Source organism: Ptiloglossa arizonensis, chromosome 4, assembly GCF_051014685.1.
Source record: "Ptiloglossa arizonensis isolate GNS036 chromosome 4, iyPtiAriz1_principal, whole genome shotgun sequence".
Lineage (NCBI taxonomy): Eukaryota > Metazoa > Arthropoda > Insecta > Hymenoptera > Colletidae > Ptiloglossa > Ptiloglossa arizonensis.
In genome coordinates, this window is record NC_135051.1 from 8004575 (window position 1) to 8027127 (window position 22553).

The 22553-nt window shown below is 44.0% G+C and overlaps 1 protein-coding gene across 2 annotated transcripts; it reads right to left on the reverse strand.

The window, feature by feature from the left end:
• Positions 1-2556: 2556 nt before the first annotated feature.
• Pde6 (phosphodiesterase 6) lies at positions 2557-20261 on the reverse strand. 2 transcript variants are annotated; one of them, XM_076308274.1, is made up of 13 exons: positions 19395-20261; positions 15075-15300; positions 13779-14098; positions 13077-13310; positions 12626-12980; positions 11821-11990; positions 11527-11749; positions 7041-7115; positions 6928-6966; positions 6510-6791; positions 5884-6260; positions 4857-5293; positions 2557-4580 (listed from the first exon to the last, which is right to left on the reverse strand). In XM_076308274.1, the coding sequence occupies exons 2-13, from the start codon at positions 15126-15128 to the stop codon at positions 3943-3945; spliced, it is 3204 nt and encodes a 1067-aa protein (XP_076164389.1). In that variant the 5' UTR covers positions 15129-15300; positions 19395-20261; the 3' UTR covers positions 2557-3942. The 2 variants fall into 2 exon arrangements, with proteins under 2 accessions (XP_076164389.1, XP_076164388.1); XM_076308273.1 differs by lacking the exon at positions 19395-20261 and adding an exon at positions 18720-19344.
• Between the last annotated feature and the right edge of the window lie 2292 nt (positions 20262-22553).

The following is a 22553-nucleotide window of genomic DNA, read 5'->3' on the forward strand; positions in this document are numbered from 1 at the left end:
AAACAAATCTTTTACTGTTCATTTAAAGACTTTATTGTCATCTGCATTTACCAGGCGACACATGAATCAAGTTTGAGTCTCCATACAGTTGAATAGAAACCAGATTTGGTACTCAAGTTTAATTCGACATTTCCGTCAAGTACTGAAAACGTTTTTTTGGCGTTATTAAGTTTTACGCTTCGTAAACACTAAGCAGCTTTTAATTCTTTTCATTTTCTTCCGTGATGTATCTTCCACGATATTCCGTTTTCATTTCAAACACATACGAGCCAAGTAATTCACTTGTCCTTGGTCGACACCGACACATCTCCAGAAAACCAACAGAATTCGATCGAAATTTCTGGTACAAAGTATTTGCGCTAAGAAATTCAGGGATTGGCTAAGAGAAATTGTAAAAAGAAAAAAAAACAAAAAAAAAAAGAACAAAAAAAGAACAAAACGAAAACCAGAAAAAAAGGAGAAAACGAGTTGATTATAATTAGTAGATTACATTGTATTAAATGGATTAATCGTACGAACATTGTGATCAAGGATAAATTACGATTACGCGTCCGTGCACCAAGCGTCGTGGTGCCCAGGTGTATATATACTGTATGTGTGACGATTATAATTTTTTTATTTTATATTTTTGTACAGTACCAACACGAGCGACTCTCAATCTATGGAAATCTCTTCGGGGTGCTCGTCTTTTGAATCATTTCCGATTTGATTCGTTTAAAGGGATGAGATGATCTCAAGCGAGGTGCGACTTCTGATTCCATTCTTATCCGTGACGACCACTGACCGTCATATTTATAGTGAAACGTGTTCACGACGACTGTAATCGTTATGTCTGTTTAAGTGTTGAGCATCGAGTATACTTACTTGTCACGCAGCGTGTCACAAAGAGGAGCACGATTAATTTTATACTGCGGTAGAATATTCGGCTTCGTCCTTGGTCACAATGAATGCGGAGCCTGTACAACGTAATTAAGCAACAGAGTCGATGGATTAAGATCTTCGAGGCTTTCAAAGTCTGGATCCATACGGTCGATATTGCGTGTAACACTTCCGGGTAAAAAGTATGCCGATTTAAAAGTGTGTTTTGACGTTTTGCTAACTTGTGGAGTACAGACCGATACCAATTGGTGTCACGATTAGTTTCAATGGATCCTATATTGCAGTTGTAGTATAGAAAAAAAATCAACCGATTGCTTAAGGCTACCGAGGTGTACCCTTGGGTTTCGTTATATATAGTTTCTCTATTCCTCGTTTCAGGGGTCTGAGGACATAATCGGTATCATCAAGTATCATATACAAGTATATATAATATTATACGGTATTTTGCAGCAGCGTACCGTATGATACAATATTTACTGCATCATATATAGACATACGGTGTCACACAATGTTGGATATTATCATACGGTAGCATACTGTGTCATACAATATTATATGCAAACATATCGTGTTGTACCGTATAATTTGTACAATATTACATACAACTATCGTACAATATTGTATGCTACAATATGGTAGCATACGATATCATACGATGTTTACAATATCACAAACAACAGCATACTTTATCGTACAGTTTCATGCGCAAGCATACTCTATCGCGCGGTATAATACAATGTCAAAGTATCATATATTATCATATGGTAATACACGGCATATAATATGTAATATCGTACGGTATTGCCCAGTGTTGAATATTATTGTGTACTATCATACGGTTTGGGTTATATAGAATCATATGGTAATATACGGCATATAATATGTAATATTGTACGGTATTGCACAGTGTTGAATATTATTGTGTACTATCATACGGTTTGGGTTATATAGAATGGTACATCGTCATATGGTAGCATACTCTATTATACAATATTATACGCAAATAAACAGTATTGTACAGTATCGTGCCGTAACGTACAGTATCGCATGTTACCATCCGACATCGTGTGATAGCGTATCGTATCGTACGTTACTATATAGAAATGTACAAGTATCGCGTAACATCGTACCATGATATCGGTACATCAGACCCCGGAACATTTTTCTAAATATACACGTCTCGCACCCGGAAGCCGTAATTTCCATCCTGGGAGTGAACGAATCTTGCCAAATAGCTGCGCCACTGCCCTAACGTTTCATTTTGCGTTACCATCGAGCGAAACGGAAAAGAAAAACACGAAAACCCCCCCCAGGAAAACGTTTACGTTTCGAACACGACCTTCCCCCCACCCCAACCCTTCCCCGCAGGCGTTGCGCACGTCAGGCTCTGCTCGTATGCAACGCAACGTTGCATAATATGTAAATAGAGAATTAATCGTCGACAACACGAGGTTATCGAGAAAGAGGAAACTGTTTGTTATACTTAATTTAATCGTAGGACCAAAACGTTCGATGATTCGTTATTGTAAAGGACACCATCGTTCGAGTGTAATTTCTAAATGTTTTAATAATAAAAAAATTCCGTAAAAGTCATCCGAGACCGAGAAAGAAAGAAAGAGAGAAGTTAGAAAATACACAGAGGGAGCGAGGACAGGTTAGAACATCAGTTCGTTTGAGCACATTCAGATTTTATTTTATTTTTTTTCTTTCTTTTTCTTTTTTTTTTCTTTTTTTCATCGTCGTACGTCGAAACAATCCCCGACAGGCATGCTGCTCGCTCTCGTGGCTATATCAAAAGACTAGAAAACCAGTCTCGACTTGTGCACGTTGAATTTTCACGCATAAAAACACTCGTTTCGTCCACGAACGTGTCGCTCTGTTCGGTGTGCATCTTCACGGGGTTCCCCGCGTGCTCGTGGATACCAACTGTGTGTGTGCTGACGTCATAGGTGTCGGTCAGGACCCTGAATAATTTTCATCGAGCTCGTTGATCGCCGTGATCGACCGATCGTTCTTTCTTTTTCTTTTTTCTTTTTTTCTTTTATCTCACGCCACTCTTCAAGGAGAGATCCGGGCTGGGAGTGGACGGGAGAGAACGAAACAGTGAACGACGTAGGATCGACAAAAGGAAGCGTGAGCGGTTGCGTTCTTTCTCGACACGCTCAATCGTATAAAAGTGGAACGCGAGATCACATTTTCATATTCTCCGTCTCGTGGACGCTGCGAGCGCAACGGAAACGTCGATTCGATCGTTCGTTGTTCGTCCACAACGAACTTTCCGCTGCTAGTCCAGTACGACTTGTTTGCTTTAATTCGCTTTTCTTCGATATATACAAACGTCGATCGGCCACGTTCCGCCAATTCGGGACACAACCTCCAAATGGGTCGACGTTATCCCGATGGTACACCTGGCGATCGGATTACCCTAAGATATCGAGATTACGAATAGAAAAAAGATTGTCGAAATACGTGTCCCGTTGTCCCTGCCTTTACAATGGCCGATAGACCGCGACGACCTCCTCTCTCGACTACCTAGCCATCGACTAACCTCTACGGAGCACTAGGTGCGCTAGGAACGCTCCTATGTGGCCAAAGTGTGTGTTCACCGTGCCCGTTCTCGAGATAATGGCGAGAAACCGTTGGAGAGGTTACGAAAATTTCAAAGTCCCAGCGGCGTGTCGCTTTTCGGTGACATCGGTCCGGAAGAAAAATTTCCACCTATCGCCACGAAAGGCACACGACCACGTGGGTGGCTTCCTATAGAACGCTTCTATGTGCGAGGGAACGATTTCGGGACTTTGTGGTCGTCGTGTACGCCATCTCGTTGAATTTCATCGTGCTACGGGATCCCTTGATTAAACGGAGATTAACAATTCCGTATCTTGTTCGAAACTCGACGAAATCTATTCCACGGTGCTCTCTCGATCCATTCATCGTTCCCTCGTTCGTGAACCGGTGTGCTGTTGGACGAGAGTTCGTCGTCGAGTCGGTCACCTCGATGGAAACGGTCGCGATGTTTCTCGTTTGGTATCGGTAAGCTATCAAGAACGACGACGTGAGACGTCAAATGAGTAGACAGAGTTTGTTGCGGCTCTTCCTGTCCGGTATCAGGGCCTTGGACTTCGCGGCGTCCTCGGGTGTGCTTCTCGCGTAAAGGGACCTGCTGATGCGGTGTCTGACACCTTTGCTCAACGTACGGCCACCTTTTCTCAACGACGCGAACCGTCCCAACGTGGACGTCTTCTCCGGGTCGTCTTTCCTCTCGGCGTGAGCACAGTTCAGAGTGGTGACGGTGAACTCGATGTCCTTGGGCTCGTAAGCGACGAACTCCTCGACCGGTTCGTCGATGGTGTCGCGATCGATCCAGGTCAAGCCCATCTCGACCTTCTCGGCCAGGTCCTGCCAGTGCTTTCTGTTCTCCATGGTGCCCTCATAGAGCGGCATTATCCACGGGAAGGTGTCCGACATCACTTTGTACAGAGGTAGGCAGATCACGTCGATGAAACCGACCTGCATCTGGGGCAGTTCGTCCTTCCTTTCGCGGTCCATCATCGCCACGGGTTGTTGGTTCAATTGGAGACGTTCCAGGTCACCCTGATCGAAAAACTCGTCTGCAACCAGCTTGGCTACGCGATGTTGTACGTCCCAGGGCTTCGCTATCGCGCTGACGTCGCAAGCCGTCATCATCATACCGCACAACACTGCACCGGGAAGCAGAAAGTGAATTAACGCGAATAATACCGTGAATCGAATTTGTGATCAATTGGTGATCGTACGATCAGTTTCAGTACCAGGTACTGACTCTGTTAACTCAATTTGTAGCTGCTTTGATCATTATCGCAAACTTCTATTGACCTTCCGTAACTGAATCGCTCTTTAGACTTTTCAAAGGTTTCTCGCGCGAAACAGTCGTGAAAATTTTAACGACCGAACGTTAATTACGAGATCGTTAATTAAGATGATCGAACAACGCTTACGTTCTTTTTTCTCCTCGCTCTGCCAGTCGAACTCTCCCTCGTCTATCAGCTCCTTGAAACGATTCTTCTTTTTGAAGTAGACGGCCAGATCGGTGGAGAGTATCGCGCTCTCCACCACTTTCATCACACGTCTGTAGTCCTCCATCGAGAGACTCTGGAAGATGTTGTTGCTGTCGGAGTTTAGGATCATCACGCACTGGTCGAAATGGTGGTGCTCCATCGTGCTGGTCGAGTACAAGATGGCCAACGGGGACTCGGTTTTCATCTGGAAGGCGTTGTTCGTTCCACGATGATCCAGATCGTGGCACAGACATGCCACCAACAGTCCAAGGATCTCCAGGTCGGTCATGAACTGTTCCATCTTGCCCGTTTTCAGCATCGCGAACATCGTCTGGGCCACGTTTAGCGCGTGTCTCCAGTTGTGGTACTTGACCGGCCTGCGTTCGTTTACGGTCAAATCGATTTCGATTAAACTTAGTGGGAATACTTGGGGGACTGGAAACGTTGAGACTTCGTCCGACAACCGAGGAAACATTTCAAAGTTCGCGGTGCAACGGAGCGGCTACTAGGCTGCGAGAAGTACATTGTGCATTGTGCATCCCGAAAGGAAATATCAGTTCGAAGTTTGTGCGTTGATTTTTTACACGGATATTGTATCTACCGAGTGTAAATGATCGATTCGAGTTGGAAAACAAAAAAAATAAGAAACGAAAAAAAGAAGAGAAATGGGGCGAAAGAGGAAATGAAAAATTTGAAAAATACTTTACGAGCCAAATTTCGAAATATTAGGTTGTTTCGTTGTCGTTTCGATTTTTTTTTTTCTTTCCGGTGAAAATGAAACACGATTTTTTTCAGAGCGTACATTTCGTTAAATTATACATTCTCCATTTTGGAGAACGAAACGACTTCCCGAGCAATCTAATATTTCGAAATTTGTTCAATTTAAAGGAACTTGAAACGCGTTCGTTTTTCTCTTTCGTCCCTCTTTCCTTTCTTTTTTTCTTGTTACAATCGTTACGGTCTGTACCTGTAATTTTTCTTCACGCTGAGGATCCACCTACAAAGTACTTCGTAAGGTATGTGAAATTTCTGGATCAAGTCGCACTGCCTGAACATTCTGATGGTGGCTCTGCAGGTGTCCTCGTCGGTCAGGTCGAAGTCGATGAAGGTGAAACTGTAGAGGTTGTAGGTGTCCGCGGAGGGTATTGCCTCGGTGGTCAGCTTAATGGTGTCGTCGTTACTGGCGGTCGCGTGGTAACTGAGACACTCGAGGGCGACCTTCTGTTTGGCCATCAGCTTACAGGCCGACTCGTACATCTGGGTATTGTGTATCCCGAGACCGCAGAATATAGCGAATGCCTCGAAGATTGACACGTCCGAGTCAGTGAAGGATGTTCCGTTGTCCTGTGCAATGATACTTCGGTCAGCACTGAAACGATCACTTTACTTCGAACCGACATGTCTGGAACTGTGGTTGCCAAATGCTAACATCAGTCATCGTACGCTGTTTTCAAACACCGAACTAACAGACCTCGAAACACAAGATTCTAGTTCTGGAGTCTACAGTTTATACACCTAGTGGGGCAGAAGACTCCTAGATTAAGTTTTGGCAACTATAATTCGTCTTAGAACAGAAGATAGCCTATCAATAACCTTGTTGATCAACTGTGCGACTCCGATCACGTTTCTCTGGCCGTTAACAATGGGCATACAGAGTATACTCTTGATCGGCTCGTTTCCCGACTGGATGACGTCCCTCTTCAGCCACGTGGCCACGTCACCGATCTTCAGAATCTGACCAGTGGTGGCGACGTACCTGGCGATCTGTCCCAACGGGCTCGAGAGATCGCTACAGCTGGGCCTGTAAATCTTTGCCTCCTGGCTCTTGTTGTCCATCTCGAAGACGGTGGTGAACTTATTGCCCTCGATCGACGCCTGGGGATATCGACGAGAAACATTTTCAGAAAACGAACGAGAAAATGTACCTACGTTCTTCTTTCAATCGAAAAATTAATCAGTCAAGGTAACCCGACCCTCCCCCACCCCCCTGTCTGGTGACGGTTCTACTCACGTGCTGTTGAAAAATGTCCTCCATTTCGATGTTGTTGCTCTGAGCCGCCAGTAAAGAGAAAAGAGAGATCATCAGACTTACGAATTCGAGTAACACGTGTCGGTGTCACTCACCTCACGTCTCGACAGTGGCTTTCTGCTCTCTTGGGTAGATTTACCGGGTCGTTCGACGATCTTTTCGAGGTGTCCCTGAAACGAAACTTCGGATCTACTTAATCCGCTCCGAGGAGCCAATCGCGGAGCGTTCGATCGACCCTCGTCGATATTTTCGTCATCGGTTCATTGTATTCGGGTCTACGACACCGGTGCCCCAAGTTTCTTTGCGGTGTGCTTCGGAAAAACGTTAACGCTTCTTTTTTTCCTTTTTTTTTTCTTTTTTTTTTCACTCGATCGAGGACAAGATTGCCTTCGCGACGAAGGAGGAAGCGTTGTCAGCGACAGTTTTTCCAAGCACTTTCCGCATTTATTAGGTCATCCCATAAGTAATGTTTTTCGACGATGACTTTCGGTGAAAAATATTGATACTTCTTAAGTATTCAATTCTCTGTCAATCTTTTCAATGAGGAAATTGAAAAGATTCTTTTCAATTCTCGATTCTTTTCAATCGTCGATCTATCGACCATCAGTTTCGAGGACCTTTTCCCATCTATCGGTCGACTTTCTTATTCCATTTTCGAAAAACTTCCGAAATTTTGAATCAAAATACTCGTTTAGTGCCGATTTTACACCCTCGCGTGTGTTGAAATTTTTTCCACTTGAAAAATGTTGTATCGACCCGGAATATGCAAAATGTTGCATTGTGCGCTTTATCAACCGCGAAACTAATTCGTAGATCTCTCTGGGAATTAATTAACGATCGTTTCGTTGTATTTGGTCGTCCTGTGAGTAATGTCGCTTTTCGACGGTGACTTTCGGTGAAAAATATTGATACTTACATTTATTTTCAATCGTCGATACATTGACCATCAGTTTCGATTACCTTTTCCCATTTATCAGTCGACTTTCTTATTCCATTTTCGAGAAACTTCCAAAATTTTGAATCAAAATACTCGTTTAGTACCGATTTTACACCCTCGCGTGTGTTGAAATTTTTTCCACTTAAAAAATATTGCATCAACTGGAATAGATGGTAATCGCTTGGGACAAGATCCAGAGAGTACGGTGGGTGTGTTAGAAGTTCCCAATTGAAATTTTTAATTTTTTCTACCGTTATCCTTGCTGTGCCTGGCCTAGCGTTATCGCGATGGAATGGAACACTTTTGAGATTCGCTAACGATGGTCGTTGTTCCACTAACGCTGCTCGAAGACGTTCGAGTCGTTGGCTTGTAAATCTCAACCGTTACGGTCTGATTTTGCTCGAAAAGCTCAAAATGAATAATTCCTCTAATATCCCATCACACGCGCGACAAAACTTTCCGAGGACGAAGCCCTGGTTTTGACCACTGTGAAGATGATCGACCAGGTGATACCCATTGCAAACTTTTTTCGTTTGGAATTGCAGTACAAGACCCATTTTTCGTCACCGGTAATAATCTGATCGAGAAACGATCATTTTGTCGATCTCACAGGGAAGCAGAAATATTCGTGCGCTGGATACGGTTAAAAACCATGAGTTCACGTGGTACCCATTTTCTCAGTTTCGATAGATTTTTCCAATTGTATCAAATGTCTATGGACGATACTGCTACTACTGTCTAATCTCTCAGTAATTTCATTGGTAGTGAATCGTGGTTCTAAGTCGATGAAAGCTTTCAATGGCTCAGGATAGAACGCTGTTGATCGAGCGGATCTCGGTTCGTCGAAAAGATAAAAATCACCTTTTCGAAATTTGAAAAACCATCTTCGACACTTTCTCAAATTCAAAGCACGTTCAACGTACACTTTGCAAATGTTTTCAACCGTATCCGTAATTGTACTATCTTTTTTCAATGCGTATAGCGTACAATGCCGCAAATGAAGTTCGCACACGCTTGTTTAAAAATTTGTTCTCAAGCGAAAAATCTCGATCGAACTGCATCGAACACGCAACCGATAGAACGTCGAAAAAGCACTCTTTGAGCTACGTAGAAAGAAGTTTCTCTAAACAAGTGTTCGTTGAAAGCACGATAAGAGACTACGTTACTCATGGGATTACCTAATATAAAGAAACGAATGCAATATTCGTTCCATCCGGTAATATAGGTGTGAATTGATACTGAGCTGAATTTATAATTGCCGGATTATGCGTCGAATGAAACAATTCTGAGGATATATTTTGCATACTTTCGGAATGCAAACCGCCATCGAGGGAATAATATTCGTCGTCCATGTGAATTTTTGCACGATTGAAAAAACAAAAACAATTACGCGTAGAATATTTTTTTAAAAAGTAGCTCTCGGAACCTTTCGAAGATATACAGTCTGTCTAACAAGAGCGTGTACGACAAAACTCGAAAACTATTTGGGATATTGAGTTGAAAAAAAATACACATATTCTTCACGATACGGACAAAGACGCTTTATTATTAATGCGGTGTCCAATCGCCCTCATTATCAATAATTAATTGACATCTCCGAGTCATACTTTCTACCAGTTTCGTTGCATAATTTTGGGACAAAGATCTCCGTACCAGTCGAATTTGTCGGAACAGCTGCTCAACTGTGTAGATTTTCATTCTCCTAAGTTTGAATTTTATAACAGCCCAAACATTTTTGATCGTATTTGCATCTGGCGATTGTGAAGGCCAATCAGGTACATCGACACCATTTTCTTCCTTCCACGCAGTGCACAGTCGGCTTTCGATGCTTCGGGTCGTTGTCTTCTTGTAATAACCAATTTTCATTTCTCCTTGTGAACCACCTTTGGGCAGACGGTAATAAAGCTCTCTGATAGATTTTAACCATTTTGGCAGCGTTCAGGTTGTCTGTAAACATGTGTAAATTCCCGAATCCCTGTTTCGAGAAGCAACCCCAAACGTGCACCTTTACCGAGTGTTTAACGGTCCGTTGCATGAGTCTGTTTGCAGGAGTAGACCAGGTATGAGTTACCGAAGAACGTGCCCCAAAAGAAGCCTCATCGGAAAAAATCACGGTCCGAATTTGTTCTCGCCCAAACGAGTCTTTTTCCGACATGTTTGTCCCACAGTAGCGGTTTGTTTCAATGTGCTACGAAATTTCACATTATTGGCCAATAAACGTCTTCTTATAGTTTCGCATGATATATTCATACCTTTTTTACGTAAGATCACTTGCCCCCAAAGTAAGGATAGACCAGGATATTTCTCGAATGTCCGTAGTATCAGTTTGTCTTCCTTTTTCGAAGTCTTTGGTGTAACGCCACGATCTGGCAGCTCATCGACGTTTTCTACCACCAATTATCGATTCAATCACTTACTAACAAATGTTCTCGACTTTTTCGCGTACTTAGCAGCCGCTGAGTATGACATTTTTGGTCACAGAAACACTGCTTGGTAACGTGATGCGTATGCGACACTCGTAATGTCTAACTCTCAAAATATGTAACGCTCTGATCAAGAATAGGCGATATAGAGGTTTGCAGCTGCGTTTTATGGCGCGTCCGTGCTTCGGGTTTGTTAAAGAAATTATCTGCACAGCTACGGCAAGTACCTGTCACCCAAGGTCAAGTTTTTGTTGTTTAACCCGAAGCACGGAGTAAGTATTGGCTATTTCCCGTCATAAAACACTGCAAGCAGATGGACAGGGACACCCTAGCGCGGCCTTATCGCGGAACTTTCAAATGCTGGAAAATTCCAGCCCAGGTCGGCAGGAGTTTGGACACCCTGTCCACGTCGCGACGCCCCCCACCTAAGCCTCATAGCGATGGGCACGTCTTCGATTCGGCGGGACTAGGACCCGCCGTAATTGGTCAGTCACTCGTTGCCTCCCACCCTTTTGAGGGAGTAGGGGGAACTGTGGTAACGTTTGACTCGTAAAGTTTAGATGAGTGTATGGCTAGAGTTTTTGGCCTGAGTGTATGGCTAGAGTCTTTGGCCTGAGTGTATGGCTAGTAGTGTATGGCTAGAGTGTTTGGCTGGACGTATGGATGGAAGTGTGTAGCTTCCTACGTTAGTTCTCATTACGAACTTGCCCTCCTCGAGGGAATTATCAGCAATTCCTCGAGTATCTCAACATAACCTTGGTCCTTGGAGGAAATTCGGCAGTCGTCTTGTACATCCAGTGAGGCGCCGTGTGTGAGGACAACGCTCAATACCCCCTTGGACGTGATAGCAGCAAGCGGCGGAGACCTCGAAGGCTGCATCGAGCAATCTACATTGGTCCAGCCCATCGGACAACGATCAACCACAATTAGTCCTTCCAGTGGGAAGGTGGTCCTTCGAGAAGCTTATAGTCGGCACTCCATCGTGCAAACACATTCAATGCTCGAAAGATCTTCGAGATCTACCACGAGCAGTTAACAGGCGATAACTGAGTATTTTTGTACAAATCATTTTAGAAGAAGGGTCAGTGTACCCGCCCGAGTGGGAATTTCCCAGCTAACAATTCATAGGAAAAAGTTTTGCCGTACACGCTCTTGTTAGACAGACTGTACGTAATCGTCGTTTCGAGGGTGTGATTTGTAATACTGTACGTTTGAACTTACCGCCTCGCCGCAGTCCAGGTCCAGTAGGTAAACGGCGCATCTTTCGCACTTCAATAGCTCTTTCGCCTCGGTCATGATCTTCGTGACGAGACACTCGAGGTTGTTCTGCTCCTCGAATATGTTCCTTGCGAGATTCAGGAGGATCTGGTTCCTGCGGTACTCTTGCACTGAGAGTTCGAACAGTTGCGCGTTTTGTATACCGATACCGCAGAATGTCAGGTACCTGAGACCAGTTTCATCCGTTAAATGACGAGAAACGAGACGTCTATAGCGATCGGACAACCGTCGACCAACCTCTGAAACACCTCCACGTCTCTGTCCGTGAATTCGTTGCTGCCGTTGGTTTTGTTTATGATCTGTGCGACCCCGATCACGTCGCCCTCGTAGTTGCAGATCGGCATCGAGAGGATCAACGTAGTCTTGTAGCCTGTGCGCATGTCGATCGAGCTATTGAACCTTGGGTCCTGGAAAACGTTTTGCAAATTGCTGAAGGTCTTTGTTGGAATGCAATGACTTGGACCGACGCAGCCCTTGAGGAGTCAATGCACGAGGAAGGAGATTGACCTCATTATCAATCACGGAAGTTACCGATTTCGATATTTTTCGATTGGTGTCCCAACGTAACCGTTACAGTTTAGTCAGTCGGTCATCGTCATGCCCCGCCACATGACCGTATTATCTTCTACTATTTAAATAAACGTTTCGTTTACTTTTCTCTTGTGTTCAACAATTAGATTACTTCACTGTCTCAATCGTAGGGTACAATTCGTTCAAGCGAGGATGGATGGGGACTTGAGATTACAAGCGACTGTAAATTCGTCGAAGAGGATAATTTTCAAAATATACGTTTCTATCGAGGAAAAATAATTGTAATCAGATCTTGAGATTACAAGCGACTGTAAATTCGTTGAAGAGGATAATTGTCAAAATATACGTTTCTATCGAGACAAAAAATTGTCATCAGATCTTGAGATTACAAGCGACTGTAAATTCGTTGAAGAGGATAATTGTCAAAATATACGTTTCTATCGAGGAAAAAGAAATTGTAATCAGATCTTGAGATTGCATCGATGTATCGAATTATAAAAATGTCTCAAACCTTGTAGGCGTCCTTGATGTTGATGATCTCCTTGGTCTGAGCGACGTATCCAGCGATCCCCACCCCGAAAGGTATCTTGATTTCTTCGTTCTTCGCGCGTTGTATGGCCACCTCGAGCTCGGTGTCCTGGGTCACGTCGAAGAGCTTGGCGACCAGATACCTGTCCTCGAGAGGTCCCTTGGCCAAGAAAAGGCTGCCACGATCGGCGTGCGTGAGCAAACCGACGTTCACCAGGATCTTGTGGCAGAGAACATTGATGTCCAGCTCGTTCGCCACGTCTCTGATCAGTTCCATGAACAAATCGCTCTCGTCCAACCTGTTCAGCTCCTCCCGTCGTCCCATCAGCGAGTAAGACCTACAGTGGACCCAAACGATTGTACATCCTTTGTTACGTTTCCTTGTTCGCTAACCTTTGTTAAAACCTGTGTGATTTAAATCTTTGTGATTCTACCTGCTGGGACTTCTGCTGCGCTTCGCTGGCGAACTGGAGGCCAGCCAGGTTTCGAACAGATCCGAAGTGACGCTGTTGCGTTTACCACGGCTGAGAAGAGCCTCCTCCTGATGGGAGCTCCTCGCTGGTGAGACAGCCTGAGGTTGGGCAACACCTTGGAGTCGCTGGCGAAGCTCGTTGCTTGCGTTTTCACGGAGCCAGGCCTCGACAGCGTCTGGATGCGTCTCGAGGTATCTTTTTACAAAAAATACTCCCGGTATTGCCATTGAAAATACATTCTCGAACGTATTTCAACCACGAAGTGGCTCGATACTACTCAACGTCGCTAAATCGTCGTCTTAAGTTTTCTTTTCGATCGAAATAACTTTATGGAGTAAATGGAGTAAATGGTGTAAATGGTCCATCGGACTATACGGTGGATGGAGTATCGTGCACTATTTTAAACTAGAAAAATGTCACCTGATGCTGGATCAGACGTTTTGATCAGCCTTCGAAGGCTTGCAACGAACCTTGGTGACATATTTTAAGCTAGAAAGATATCACCTGATGTTGGATCAGACGTTTTGGTCAGCCTTCGAAGGCTTGCAACGAACCTTGGTGACGCTTGGAGAGACTTGGTGACATCTCTCCAGTTTCTCACGGTACTAGGGTTTTTTTCTCACGAACTCGGTACATCCGAATACGCGAATCGGTGCTCCCTACCTTCCAACCTTCTCCATGGTGAGACCATCGTCCTCGTCGTACTCGTGTATAGTTTCCTGGCAGGTGATTCGTTTATTTCTGCACAGCCTGACGACCTCGCTATCCTTCAATTCAGTCTTGGTGGTCGTGTTTAACGTTAATTTCAATTTCTCCGGCGCGTAACTCCTGACCATGCTCGGTTCTACGCACAATTCGGGGATGTCGGGTTCCTCGAGATTCGGGCTGCGTACCAGCTGGCATTCGTTCCTCTCCGCCGTCTTCGAGGCGATTGGTTTCGTCGAGATCTTCATTGTCTCGAAGCTCTCCAAGTTATCGTTCACCTGTATTCGATTATTTAATCTTCAACGTCAGCTGTCGACTTACACTTCTGACACGTGTTGCGAAAGACAAACGTCGAGTAGGACGTTTCAAGTTTATGCGCTTCGAGACGAATGGTAATATCAGGTTGTTCGGAAAGTCGTTTTTTTTTTTTTTTGTGGAAATGAAACACGATTTTTGTTGAGTGTACATTTCATTAAATTATATACTCTCCGTTTTGGAAAACGAAATCACTTTCCGAACGACCCGATAGAAATTTACAGTTAACCGTGTGATCGGTGTCAAATGTTTTGGTCGTTCAAGGTCATCGAGAGATAAAGAACGTGTGTTATAACTATCTGCTTTAAATACGAAAGATACTAAGATACACCATTGTCGAACCTTGGTTACATATATTTCGTCACTTATTGCTACATATGTATATTATCGAGACAAGCGACTGTAAATTTGTTCAAGATGATAATTTTCAAAATATATGTTTCAAATATATGTTGAAAATAATTGTAATTAGATCTTGAGATTGCATCGGTGTATCGTAATTATAAAAATGTCAGGTTTCAAGAAGATGAACACGGAATTGTAACGAAATTTTGAGATTGCATCGATGCAATTATAAAAATGTCCGTATTTCGAGAAGATGAACACGGAATTGTAATTAAATTTTTGAGATTGCATCGATGTAACATCATAAAAATATTCAGGTTTTAAGAAGATAGGCACGGTCGATAGACACGAAATTGTAATTCAATTTTGAGATTGCATCGATGCAATCATAAAAATATCTAGTTTCGAGAAGACAGACACATTCTTCGACTTTTCTCTCCACCAGTTTCCTATTCACAACGATACGAGAGATACGATTATATTTAACCATTTTGAATCGATTGCCACGTGCGACGAACACCCCGTGATTATGATTCAGCGAGTATACCTAACGCGGGATTTCCGCACGGAAATAACGTTACCTTTGTCGCTTACCTCTGTATCTTTTGGCTCTGGCAGCTCTTCGTCCACTTCGTCTTCGGACTCCATATCATCTTAGGTCTAAATTAATTACCATTGGAGCGCAATGGCGGGGGAGGGGAATGTCTCTGCACTAACTCGAGGAGGCTGCGATAGCGACGACGACGTTCGACATTCTGTTCGTGGCTTTTTGCGATGATTTACGTTTTCCCCGAGCCGCGCGAGTCCTCGGTGTTCGAATCTGAAACGAATATTCGTTTCTGAGGACTTGTCACCGGCCTGAGAATCAAATTTTCACTCTGTCAACTCAAGGAATCGAAAGAGAGAAGAGAATTGGAACAAGTACAAAGCGAACGAGATTTCGTTGATCCGTTATCCTTTAACTTTTTTAGGAACGAATCGGTTTTTTTTTTTTTTTTTTAAGAAAGGAACAAAAATTCTCGCAACGTTGTCAACGTGTTGTACCGACCGATAATTTAATTACGAATATTCACAATTTTTGTACCTGATCACTTCAGGTTACGATATTTAAAATAATTTAAATAGTAAATATCTAAAATAGTATAATTACAAATGATTATAATTATAAATAATAGTAAATAGTCGGTTTTTTTTTTTTAAGAAAGGAACAAAAATTCTCGCGACGTTGTCACCGTGTTCCACCCACCGATAATTTAATTACGAATATTCACAATTTTTGTACCTAATCACTTCAGGTTACGATATATAAAATAATTTAAATAGTAAATATTTTTCAGGATATTGAATTACTTTTAATTCCTTCCTATGAAAATCACAGGAAGTAAAATTTACATAGAATTTAGGTTACGATATTTAAAATAATTTAAACAGTAAATAGTTTTCAGTTCCTATGAAAATCACAAGAAGAACAATTTATATATAATTCCCTCTACCTACTATGTATCTAAAGAACTTTTTCAAAATTATCTCCAATTTTTTCACCCTCAACTTATGCAACCTCGCTCGAGCTCGTTACTTTTTCCACTTTCGAATGATTAATCCCTTTTGCGTTCACTTCGTAAGAATATTGTCGTTTAGCAGTTTCTTTTATACAAAAGAACCCCGGGCACGTGTTGGATCGGGGACGAAGTTCGCGATGACGAACGACCCCGAGCTTATTAAAAAGTACACACGTGTGTCCCGGTATCTCGGAAAATGTTAACGTTCCTCTCTAGTTCTGTTGCGAACAAGGTACCGCGAACTTCGTACCTGGTGAACCCCGTTTGCGCAACTCGCGACCCTCTTTCGTTCATCTCCTCTCGTTTCGCAAGACCGATGGGAACGACTCGCATGGGAAATTCGGGTCTAATCGGTGAATTATGAAATTGCACGATTTCATATTCAACGGGTCGTTCGTCGTCCCCGGGTTTTCCACCTAAAATAACCACAAAACGACCCAGTCGTCCGTAAAATGTATGCCCACCGATGGTCGCGTTTATCACGATCCCGCGCCACCTTTTTCATCAACACCTGTACTAACCGTGGAAACGTCACGCGGCATCGTACGCCTGGAACACGTATCTATGGATAAGACTGTCCGTATGATTGACCGATTGTGTATCATTTATCTTTTCGAAACACGAGAAGAATTTAGCATACGGCCCGAAAAAACGATTCGCGAATAATTAGAATCTCTCATCTCTTGAATTAAAAGTATAATAATTCAATATCCGTGAAAAATATTTACTATTTAAATTATTTTAAATATCGTAATCTAAATTCTATATAAACCGTTCTTCCTGTGATTTTCATAGGAAGGAATTGAAAGTACACGATTCGCGAATAATTAGAATCTCTCATCTCTTGAATTGAAAGTAATTCAATATCCGTGAAAAATATTTACTACTTAAATTATTTTAAATATCGTAACCTAAATTCTATATAAATCACAGGAAGAACAATTTATATAGAATTTAGGTTTCAATATTTAAAATAATTTAAATAGTAAATATTTCTCACGAATATTGAATTCCTTCGTATGAAAATCACAGGAAGAACAGTTTATATAGAATTTAGGTTTCAATATTTAAAATAATTTAAATAGTAAATATTTCTCACGGATATTGAATTCCTTCGTATGAAAATCACAGGAAGAACAGTTTATATAGAATTTAGGTCACGATATTTAAAATAATTTAAATAGTAAATATTTTCATATATATATATATATATATATATATTGGGTTGTTCGGATTTCGTTTTTCAAAATGGAGAATATATAATTTAACGAAACGTTTATACGTTCTAAAAGAATGGTATTTCATTTTCACCGGAAAAAAAAAACGAAACGACTTTCCGAACAACCTAATAAATCACGTGTTATTCTTTTGAAACGATATTTTCGTTCTCGACGAATAATATACTATGATTGAATCTCGTTGATCCTCGTGGACAAAGCTCGCAAAGATATACCAATATTTTGTAAAATAAATTTATCCGCTCGAGATTGCTTCCCGAGTTTTTAACTAACGAAAACTCGAGTAAACGTGTCGATGTTTTTCTCGAAGTATCTCGAAAGTGTACGAATGATCGAAACATCGCGACGATTCTCAGCGAAGTTTTTTTTTTTTTTAACAAAGAAACGCTAACCGTGGAGAGTCACACGCAATGAATGTTAAAGCGAATTATGATATCGGTGTAACGACTATGTACATAATAATTAGCGTGAATGTGCGATTAGCAATGGTGACTCGGCAGGTCATTGTAAATTCCAATTTGGAATTTTACTCGACGATCGAGAAAAAGATCTGTTGCTTGGGACTTGCATAGCTCGTACTTGATTCCATTTCTAGTTGATACGTTGTTCGATTGTTCTCGAAAAAGCATCGAAGCGGTAAATAAATTACGCGCAGAGATTGCTCCGAGAAGCACCAAGCAGTTTCTTTTAATTCCCGGCCGATGCGATTAATTGTTGAACACCGACAAGCTATTTCGAATTCTGAAGTCGCTCGAGGCGACCAATAAATTACCACGTTTCCTATCGCGTCATCCGAGTACAATTCTTGGAGAAGCAAATGCACAATATCAAAGACAGTTGTTTTTCTTTTTTTTACACGACATGTGCACGAATTAAACATCGAATCGTACGTAAAGTCGCTTTGTTTTCCAAAATTGAGAATATACAATTCAATGAAACATATGTACACTCCAAAAGAATCTAGTATCATTTTCACAAAAAAAAAAGAAAAAAAAACGAACCAAATTTTCCAACGAGCCAATATTTATAGATTTCAAATTTGTCCCAAAGAGAGAGAAAGAGAAAGAGAAAGAGAGAGAGAGAGAGAGAGAGAGAGAGAGAGAGAGAGAGAGAGAGAGAGAGAGAGAGAGAGAGAGAAGGACGAATTGCGTCTATTTTTACGTTCATTATTCTCCACTTTAAGAATTGTTTTAATTCTCCGTCCCGTGGAGAGCCACGCTACGCAGTCCTCGAAACGTTAACGGCTTCTTGAGCACGTTTCTTTGCGCCCGTTGTTCGCAACGAGTGAACAAACGCGTGAAAAATAAAGCGAACGGGAACAAGGGACCAATTTACGAATAAAATCTCGCTGCCAATTAGGAAAGTTTCACGAAATGTTTCACGAAAAGTTTTTTTTCGAAACACGCTTGTCGAATACGTTTCGATCGCCAACGGAGATTTACCTTCGATCGTGTCATTCCGGGTAGCGATTTGTAACGAATTCTCGAAAATGAAGTTTCACCGTTGGTGAGCTGTCCCAGGTAACCGTTCGATAGTCGCGAAGCTTCCCAGGAGACTCGAATAGTCGGTGAAAAATTCCGGCTCGCGGAACGTACACGGTGACTCCACGGGGCTGGTTGGATCCCTCTCGCGATCTAATTACCATCGAATATCTCAGCCCCGCAACGCCTCTCCTCTTTCACCGCTCCCGTTAATCGTTCACCGTCGTTTTTACCGCGTCCCTGGACCCGCCAATCGAGCGAGAGCTAATCGTTTGTGCATCGGAGGCATCGGAGCGTCCAGTTCGCTCCTTATAATAACTTCGGCTCGACTCTGGGAAGAATTACCGGTCGAGCAGTCTACGAAGATCCAGTCCACGGGCGCGAGCTCCTCGAAAAATTCACGACGAACCCCACCGCGGGAGAAGAGAAACACCCCCTCTCCGATCGTAACCACTGCTCCCCTCTAGTAACCGCGCGGCTCTGTTTCGTAACAGCCCGGTACGAAGTCCGCTCATTCATCGAAAACCGCACGAGACGCTCCGCTCGTCTGTATCCCCCGTGGTTTGTATCGGCCAATCGGTGTGCCCCTCCCCCCACCCTTGGTTCAACCGGTCCTCTTTAATCGGTGATCCGAACCGTTTCCTTGTTTCATTTCCCTCGATGCCGATCGTTCCTCGTTCCGTGCGATCAGACCGCGGGAGTCGTGTTCCCCGTCCACTGTTCGTCCCCCGTTCCGTTAATCGAGCTGATACCACGGCATCGATCTCCGACCAGCCACCGCGAAAACGACCACGTTACCGTCACGGTCATTGTGACTGTTACGCCGATCGCGGTGGACCGTCACCGGGTAATCCCGCGACGATTCACCCGGTGCGTTCCAGTCCGCGGACGAGTTCTCGGCAGCCACACGACAACCCCCAGCCGTCGCGACACCGCATCCCGGCACGAGTCCACGTTCCACTTGTCCACTGTCCACTGTCCCGTTTGATCGACGTTTGTCCGTTGATTGTCGAGCTCTCGTGTTCTCCCCCTCTCCACTCGGGAACTCTGGCTTCTTTCTCGCCGCTCGCGCGACGAGTAGGAGGAGGTACGACTCTCGATGGATTTTCTACGTGGGACGATTCCGGGGTTGTTTCGATTTCGGATTGTCCCTTGCGCGTAATCGTACACGGTTACGTATCGTTCCGGTGCGTACAACACGGGAAGTTTCTCCGTGAACAAATTTCACTCCGTCACGCACATGTTCTCGATATTGCGTAGGATGCGTCGCGACACGTCGCGCGCACGTCCCCGGGACGACCGGACCGGTGGAAAGCTCCGAACTCACTGAAGCCAGGCCAACCGACGACGGGTGGTCGCGAAACACGGAGCTTGGGACGGACACGCGCAAGCTTTCCCCGTCTTCGCGGCCGTCGTTGGGCGTGTGGGCGTGCGTCTCGTTCCGTCCGTGTGCACGTGGCGGCGCGGGGAGGGGGCTCGGTACGAGTGGAACGCGGAAACCCGGTGCGCGAGCTGCGATGCGCGGTGGTGGTGGTGGTGGTCCCGTCAGTGACGCCGCGGTACTGTGTGGGGGATCCGTACCGGAGCCGGGGAGCTTCCACGGTTGCGCGCGTCGTCGTCGTGACACTCGCGAGTCTGTACAAGTGTGCGTGCATGCGTGCGTGCGTGCGTGCGTGCGGGCGTGCGAGCGTGCGTGCGCGGCGCGTGTCCTGCGATACCGTGCGCGCTGCTTCCGAGTGTACTTTCGTGCACGATGGTTTTTCGTGATTGCGCGAAGCGGACCACCGCGTATCGATGTCCGTGACTATTTTCGAACCGGGTTTCGAACGGAAAGGAAACGATACACGCGCACGCTTTCGTGCACGATTCGAAGGTACTACTTTTCCGTTGCGTTTCCAGGTGTCTACGATACGCGTGCACGATCCTCGAAGCCGAGAAGGTTTCTCTTTACCGCGGGGTAGTCTCTGGATGAATTATCGCTAGATTTTCACCTTGTCCATTGGATGTCAGTCAATTACCAGTGGCACACTTTCTGTCTTCTCCGCGAAATTCTCCCGTATTTTCCAACCGAAAATCTCGATACTTCCCCGAGCAATTTGATCTCGGACGAATTCTCTGCGACCGAAACACGTCTGTACGCCGCTCGGGTATATCGTCGCGTGTATTTGTATCTGTGAGTCCGTACGAGGCGATCTCTCTGCGACCTGAATACGTACAGTCGAGCTTCTATATTTTTACGCGAGTGCTCCGAGTTTCTGGCCTCCACCTCGAGCATCCTTACACGGCTCTGTTCGAAACAATCCTCGCCCGTGGTTACCACGAAACCACCGCGAACAACGAGCCATAACTGGCTCGATTGTGTTTTTAATATTTGTCAAAGATTGTAGGTTATTCGTCTTCTTGCGGACAATTCTATCGCGAGTGGAACAATTTGTATCCAGCATTGGCCGTCTCGACAAGTCGTGGAACGAGACCATAGAATCTCCCCAACGTTTCCAAATATACATGTATCTCTACGGCAGTGACATATACTCCCCCATATTTCAACAAGGGTCGGACGCAAAGACCGTGTATTCACTTTTTACACAAAATTGTGGACATTACTCTTCTCAGAGGCAACTTGGTAATAACTGGAACACTCTGTACCAGTCGCGTAAAGGAATTGCGCGATTTTCGATGCGCACCGAGCCTCTTGGTATACATCTCCGTGTATCATCGTGCACGTTTGTACTTAATTTTTCCAAAAACTGTTCAATAGACACCGTAACAGGTTGAAGTTGCTCGCAGTAGCGGTGCAAGAGGATCAAACCGTCCCCAATACATCCAAACACGGACCAACCGGGTATAATAATCCTTGTTTGCATATTTTGGTAAGGAGAGAACACAAGGGTTGTGTACTCGACGCTTCTGAAAACCGTTCCATTCTAAATAAAGCGTGGGAATCTTCGTGTAAATATTCAGTGACGGTCAACCGAGTATACCGGTACAATATTAAATATTTTCAAGTAATTTGTAGTATTTTCAAGCACGGTCGTGAGTGTCTCGTCTCCGTGTTCCAACTGGGAAGCAGGAGTTAGGTATTAATCGATCACCGCGAAAGACTGATCGAGCCCATGCCTCGTTGTCACGAATCGAAAAATTCCACGACTGTGAGTCGCGTTTGAATAAGAACGATGGGATCGATCCATTGGACGATAAGCTCTCCGCGAACAGAACACCGAAATCCCACGGTAACGTTTAATTGTACAATCAACTCACGCGAGTTGATTGTACGATCTTTCATAATACGGAGCACGCTTCCAATCTTTCGACATTTATACTCGCACCTACGATAAGAATAGAACGGTACGTTCAATTGTTTCGCGAAGCTGTTGATCCTAGATCTACGCGGACGTAATACCATTATGAGCAAGGAGTTACCTGAATCCTCTACCGAAATTAAATTCTAGTCACGCGACCGATTCAACGATTCTCCGTTAAAGCTCACGGTGGTTTCTCGATAAGAATAAATACACCAAATGGTGGACCTAGGTTCTCCAAGATCGGACAGGTTTGACATTAAAGCTCACGGTGGTCTCTTGATAAGAATAAACGTACCAAATGGTGGACCTAGGTTCTCCAAGATCGTTAAAGCTCACGGTAGTCCCTCGATAGGAACAAATACACCAAATGGTTAACCTAGCTTCTCCAAGATCATTAAAGCTCACAGTGGTTTCTCGATAAAAATAAACGCACCAAATGGTGGACCTGGTTCTCCAAGATCATTAAAGCTCACGGTGGTCTTTCGATAAGAAT